The sequence below is a fragment of the Electrophorus electricus genome, chromosome 3 (genome assembly GCF_013358815.1).
Source record: "Electrophorus electricus isolate fEleEle1 chromosome 3, fEleEle1.pri, whole genome shotgun sequence".
Lineage (NCBI taxonomy): Eukaryota > Metazoa > Chordata > Actinopteri > Gymnotiformes > Gymnotidae > Electrophorus > Electrophorus electricus.
The window spans coordinates 2,373,800-2,380,715 of record NC_049537.1 but is presented as its reverse complement, the minus strand read 5'-3'; the positions used below and the strand labels follow the sequence as shown (position 1 = coordinate 2,380,715).

General features: G+C 40.3%; 1 protein-coding gene across 1 annotated transcript; it reads right to left on the bottom strand.

The window, feature by feature from the left end:
* Window positions 1–1,808: 1,808 nt before the first annotated feature.
* On the bottom strand, window positions 1,809–5,426 carry barhl2 (BarH-like homeobox 2). The gene is made up of 3 exons (XM_027026346.2): window positions 4,530–5,426; window positions 3,364–3,589; window positions 1,809–2,546 (listed from the first exon to the last, which is right to left on the bottom strand). The coding sequence occupies exons 1-3, from the start codon at window positions 5,077–5,079 to the stop codon at window positions 2,234–2,236; spliced, it is 1,089 nt and encodes a 362-aa protein (XP_026882147.1). The 5' UTR covers window positions 5,080–5,426; the 3' UTR covers window positions 1,809–2,233.
* Window positions 5,427–6,916: the final 1,490 nt, after the last annotated feature.

The following is a 6,916-nucleotide window of genomic DNA, read 5'->3' as shown; positions in this document are numbered from 1 at the left end:
GGCCTGCTTCTAGACAGCGTTTCTGTGTTGCAGTTCTGTCCCCAAAGTAAAATATTTGCCATTAGTGATGGTGTGAAGAGGTTCCGCTAGCCCGAGGGGGCTTCGCCTCCGTTATATCCGAGTTCTAATTAGCGGTGGGCAGTAGGATAAAACCTATTGTAGGTCTACTAAAGGGTGCCTTGTGCGCATATCTCACTAGTGAGTGTATTTTTCTGTCCCCTGTGAACGTTACCCTCTTAGAAAACAGGTCTTGGGCTGCCTGTCGTGTAAGGAGTTGAGGTTATCTAGACTGCTGCGGTAAATTAGACTATTTATAATTCGAATTATTATAAATTAAGCAATGTCACAATGATAGTCTATTAATTGAGGCTACTTGGCTGGAAGTTTTCGCGGACTCTATGTGCGCTAAAACCTGTCTGCTTGGTTTTCCCTTTCTGTCTTTGCATATTGTGGAAAGGACGTGAGACGCGGACTGCCCCTCCCCGCCACTTCGTTTCAGACCATGGCAAAGGTCAGCTTCGCTTTAACAGGAATTTAATAACACAGAAACCAGCAAACGATTCTCCAATTAGGGAAGCCCAAACAAACGTGCCCCGAGGCGCTTCAGTTCCTCAGTCTGTTCGCGTGAAAGCGCCGCCGTAGTGCAATCCTCCAGGGGACGTTATCATACTTAATATAAAGGTAGTATTTTAATCTTCACTTAATTACAGTCCTCTAACGCGGGGCCCGGGAATAACGTCTCTTACTCTCTTATCAGCAAAATCCCATCTTTTGGCGATTAGGTCTGAGTACAGTACAGAAAGCATTTGTTTATTTATTTATTTTCTGGTCCTGTCATGCTGTGGTTTATTTGTTTTTTTGTTTTTTGTTTTTTAGCATAAACTTTGAAATATTCTCTACTCAGGGAAAGTCGTAGTGTTCTGCAGTGGAAATACCGAATATGCTTATGCCCGTGTTTTTGCTTGTTTGTGTGTTTGTTTTGGTTTTTGGTTTGTTTTCTTGCACATAGCATAATTTGATTTTTCATTGCGATTCGGCGCGTTGGGACGAGAAGTTGAAAGTAAGCGCTCATTTGAGCCTGTTTTGCGTGGCTTATTGTTAAATTATAGGTAGCCTGCTTATCACGTGGCTTCCACCAACTATAGAAAGAAATACTCAAATAGGCCTATGACGATCCCAAGCCTACCGCTTAACTTTGGAAACGACTGGCTCATTAGTGGTGGACAAATCGCAGATCTCACTCTCTGGGGAAGCCTGTTCCTAATTGTTTAAATCTTGATGTTTCTTTTAATTTCATTCGCCTCCTCGTGGTCACTCACGCTGAGAGGACTCGCGCCTGCTGTCTGTCCGCGGCGGTTGTCTCGAGCGTTGTGCCCCAGAACAGATGCCAAGCCAGGCGCACGTTCTCGATTCCCAGGGTAACGCAGCTTTACAACGCGTCAAACCACGTATTCTCGTCGAAGAGCTGCTAAATATGCGTATACCGTGCTGCACTCTCACTCTACTTGAATGCACGCCTATGCAAATCAGTTAAAGACTGCAAACGTGTATAGAGTTTTCAAAGACCGTAAATCCGTGGTGCTAAAAAGCTAGATTTATTTGTAGGGTACAATACAATTTAAATGATTTAATTTGGGAACCCCAAAAAATAAAAAATTAAGGATAATTTTATTTGATTTGGTCTGTTTTACTTCTTTTTTAAAAGTCTGTATTAAAGGACTGATGAAAATATTCTTGAAGAAGCATATCTCTTCTGACTAAATGCAAGGGTTTTATGTTATTATTTTATATTGTTAATATCTGGTCTGTCTGTACGTCTTTTTAATACTAGTGCATGGCAAAGTAACAAAAGAGTTAAAACGTTTGAGAAATAAACTCCTGTAGCTACTTTTTAGGAGAAAGCGTCTCACATAACTTTTTTTATCATTCTGTCTTTATTCGACCTTTCCTTTAACTCCGTCTAATAAACTTTTTAAGTTTATTTAGTAGTATAAGTGTATTTGTACAAAAAACAAACCACAATCCGTCACACGAACAGTCCCTTTACTGTCACGGCTATAGGCTCTGGCTTTGTTAAGTCAGAACTGGTCCATATTAAATAATACTTTTTTTTCTTCAATAAAACTGTTTTTTTTTTCAGGTCTTTTGGAAAAAGCTGTCTTTTCAAAATTCAGCGCATCCCCTTTGCGTCGCGTGTGATTCAATCGTCTTGCAATGTCTCTTTCATTGATTTTTACCGAGGATGCGGCGTGCCGGGAATTGGGTTAGCCAGTGGGTTCAGTGCCGGTTGCCCCCCCGGGCCAAGGCCATGAATAAGTACTCGCGGGACGAGCGGTCTCTGGAGAGTCGGGTGCGGCGTGGACGGAGTCCGGTACATGCTGCTGTACATCGCAGCAGCAGCCGCCGCCGCCGTTGTGCTGTCCATGGTACCTAACAAGCTCGGGTGGTAGAAATACGGAGACGGAAACATTCTCTGTAAAGCGGAGTAATTTCCAGCTTCGGCCAGCAGTTCTAATCCGACAGCGGTCTGCCTCTTCCATTTCGTCCTGGAATCAAAATCAAAATACAACAAATTATTTATTTATTCTTCACATGACGCCTACAGGCCTAATTATGTACAGAATTGATCATGAGTTAAAACGCTGCAGTGAACGGAAAATTCTATCTACAAAACTCAGCAGACTTTAAAAATAGTAGCGTAATGTGCATCTTTAATATACATTTATTTGGTTTTACTAATGGGATATAATAAATAATATGATTTTATTTTCCGCCATTTCTAAATAAATGAACGTTGATTTAGACGACTATAAAACTGCTATTTGCATAACGTCAGATGACAGGGAAAAAACAATAAAACAAGTTATGACCTTCAGTTATTGAGATAAAACATGTAAACAAGTATCGGACATACGCCAAGACGGGCTACAAATTTAGACAGCATATTAAAATAATGTGCGATTAAATTCCTATTCTGTGGTGGATTAAATTTACCTTTTTTTTTGGCTTGTCAATACTGTCATTTTCAATAATATTAAGAAATTGTGATAACAAAGAATCCAGGGTATAGGGCCACAGAACTGGCAAGTACACTTAATGTTATTTTATACACCAGCCACGTCGTTTATACAGTATTAATTCAGATATTTTGTAATTAATCGTTGGTTCTTCTTCTTCTTCTTCTTCTTCTTCTTCTTCTTCTTCTTATTATTATTATTATTATTATTATTATTATTATTATTATTATTATTATTGCTGTTGTTGCTGTAGTTTTTGTGTAGGATGTTATATTCTGTTGCCATTATTATTAAGAACCGTGGTGAAATGTTCAACTATTAAGGTAAAATGTCAGAGGCATCTTACCGTCTGTTTTGGTACCAGGTCTTGACCTGCGTGTCGGTGAGGTTTAGCGCGGCGGCGAGGTCCATGCGGTCTTGTACACTGAGGTATTTTTGGCGCTCGAAACTACGTTCTAGCTGGTTAAGCTGGTGGTCGGAAAAGGCCGTTCGCGCTTTCCGGGGTTTTTTCGTGCGAACAGGTGGACTGTCTCGCGAACTCGAGATTTCTCGATCACCCTCTTCTTTTGTTCCTAAAAAAATGAAAATAAAAGTTAGCCAGGAATATTATTATTATTCGTGCATATACATTCATATTTGGGTCCATTTAAAATAAATAAATAAATGAATGAATGAATGAATAAATAAATAAATAAATAAAAGAAACTATCTGAAAATTCCTAAAGAGAATTCAAAATCTTCTAAATTAGTGTAGGCCATTATTTTTGAGAGATGAAACAATGAACATAATTCTGTCTCTTTACTCGCAATATTCTGAGATGGATCAAAGTCAGCGACATTGGGCTAGGATAGACAAAAACAAACAGTAAAAAAAAAAAAACAACTTTATTGCCGAAAATAGTAGACCCGGCAAAAAGTATAGAATCGATTCTTCAATCCGTCTCTGTTTGTAGCAGTTTTTGTGGCGTTCCGTGATCCCCCCTCTAGGAAGAACAATAATCTCTCTAATTGACCCACTAGGGAGACTCCCGCACCAGGGAAAATTCGTCAGGCTTTACATCTGTTTTTGGTTCTGTTATGCTAATATCAGTGACAGTTACAAATAATATGTTTTGAACCTCTTACAGGACAAAAGTACAAAAATAAGCAGTAATGTCGGAGAAAAGTTAGATTTGATTTGTGGTCTATACTTCTTAAATGTCTCAATATGTAAAAATTAATATTTAAAATAGACTATTGAAATATATTAAAATGAAGTTGTGTTATTGTGTTTTTTTTATACCTCCTGTTTTTAGTGTAATTCTCCAAGTTGCCTTTCTGTGTATTTTATTTCACTTATGTGGCGTTATAATTTCTAGAAATTTCTGTATATTTATAGAACATCATAATGACCCTCGGCACTTAAGTTTAAATGTTTTATTCGATCCCTAAAATATTTTTAATTAGGTGCTAAATGTAAATAAGCCTGTGACGTTTCCACTTTCAAATATTAAAGTTTAAGCGAACTCTTACCGTTGCATTTCATGTCGTTCTGAATGTCATCTCTCTTTTCCAGTTTGCTTTTGTTTTCGTCTTGCTCTATCTTGGGCCTGAATCCTTCCGCTGCCGTGGCGCTCTCCGCTTTCGGGGTGTGATGCGGGGAGGGTACGCTCGTGCTGTACGGAGCGCAAGCTGCAAGCGGTTTACTGTCGCCCAAAATGTCTTTGATTAAGAAGGAAGAGGTGGCAGTCCTTGGGGCACATCCAGCCGCCCCGAGCGGTTGCGGCTGCGGCGAGAGCTGCAAATTTTGTGCCTGGTTGTGGTTGTGATGATGGTGACGATGCTGAAGGCTTTCCGGTACCATATGCGGTTCTGGATGCTCCGTGGTGACAGAGATCGGGGACGAGGGGGCTGTTCCCACAGTGTCTATCTCCGAGCATGGGGACGGGGTCGCCTGACTCCTGAAATCCGCTGTCCGGCTGTCACCTAGGCGAAAATCTCCGTTCATTAGCACTGAGTTACAAGAATTGGTGGTAGATAAAATAGTGTCTATTCCAAAACTAGACCCGCTGGATCCTTCCATAGTATAAAATGACGTTGATTAAGGCGTCTTCATAACAACTTTCCCAATCAATTCGAAACAGAATGTGCAAGAAAGTCGACAATACTTTAACGTCGACAATTATGCACCAGCCCAGCGGACCTGAAGTTTACCACAATGCAGACCAAAATAACAGAAACCACGCATTTCAGAAAGAACAAAAATCCTTGCAATTCGTTAAACGGTGACGACGTAGTAGTCTGCGTTCCCAAGACGTTACATTCAGTGTGAAATCTGGAAAGCAGTGGGTCTGTGTAGTCCACGTCCTTTTGTTATAGCTATTGAACTTTCGCTCAAAGTTGAGGTGTGTAGAAATTGGGAGGGCTAACTCCTCGACATCATGCTCCCTTTTTGCTAGTAATCGTCCCAGTGTTGCTCTACAATGACTTCCTACATTGACGTCACGGCCCAGGCGAGGGGAACCAGTATTTTCTCCTTTATTATAACACACTCCTCGTGTTCCCCTTCTCTCCTGTCATTGGTCACAGCGTGACGGGACCCAGCATCTGACCAATCAACGAGTTTCTACTTCATCGTTTCACTTTTCAGCCAGTCATGAAAATCGCAATGCTCTTTTTTGAAACAAGTCCCGCTACAATCTCAGATGAAGCCTTGAAACGGTTTTAAAGGCGTCTATTTTTTAACACGTATTTTAATGAATAACCATAAAGACGTTCGAAACGCTAAATTCATATAGTATAATACAATGGCAAGATCGTTTAACAGTAGATCTTGGTAGGCATTATAATTGGTCATTTTCGTTTATTATTGATTCGTTGCAATTTGCATTTTGTCTAACCTATTCGTTAAAATTGGGTTTGTTGGGTTTTTCTTAGTGCATTGTGATTCCTTTAATAGGAAAGCTACTGGAAAATGCATCGTTAGAGGCAAAACAAAGCTATGCTTTTTTAAGAGCGGGAACACATTGATTTGAGTCAATGAGACATGTCTCGGAGAAATAGCGGCTAGCCCCCTTTCTGAAACGGATTGTGGGACGAGCTGATAGTTATTGTCTGTGTCAGGGCCTCTGAGTGAAAGCAATGATTCTGAATAGCTCAAGGGAACGAAATGGTGGTGAATATTGTAAATGACATTTGCTCGGTTGCTTATCTTTGCAGTTTCTCCAAATAAACACTCGGTCTGTCTTTTTTTTTTTTTTTTTTTGCTTGTTTCTTTGGGGTTTTTTTGTTTGTTTGTTTGTTTGTTTGTTTTTAACACCGTGTCTCGTCCTAAGTTCAAGATAGGTTCAAATAATCGCGCGAAATGGAAATCGTTTGAGATTAGGGGATAAACACGAACGAAGATGTTTCACTGAGTATCAACATGGATGCGTGTGTGTCTTCACTTTATCAGCGATGGGAACTGTCATACTAATCATCACCAACCACCGTGTCGCCATAATTAGTGTCGAAATAATGAAGTACTAATTAATGTTCAAGTCATTTTAAATTTGAATCACAGTTCCAAATTCAGGGTGTCGTCTGAGGAGTTGATTGACTGCGCAAATCCTTGTCGCCACTTTAAAGATCCTTGTCTTACAGCAACTATTAAGCATGTTTTACAGGACACGATGTAATCTCGTTCACGCAAGAATCCTCCGAGTCGTGCATGTCTTTTTTTTTCTTTTTCTTTTTTTCTTTTTTTTTTTGGTGGTGGTGGTTGAAATTTCTCTGTTGACGAACGAGCACTTCACTCTTTCGGTAAGGGGCATTTATTTACCAGCGCGCTCCTTCCGCCGCAGAGCCACGCGCACTCTCTCTCTCCCGCAGGTTTGTTATGAGCGTGTTTTCCTACGGCGCGCGCCACGGTGGTGTCAGAC

Bases quoted from the DNA above. Each gene is read 5' to 3' on its own strand.
- barhl2 (XM_027026346.2), bottom strand. From the start codon at position 5,079: ATGGAAGGATCCAGCGGGTCTAGTTTTGGAATAGACACTATTTTATCT. The intron at 3,590-4,529 runs GTAAGAGTTCGC...TCATTTTTTTAG, and splicing joins GAACGACATGAAATGCAACG to GAACAAAAGAAGAGGGTGAT. The intron at 2,547-3,363 runs GTAAGATGCCTC...TTTTGATTCCAG, and splicing joins ACCTGGTACCAAAACAGACG to GACGAAATGGAAGAGGCAGA.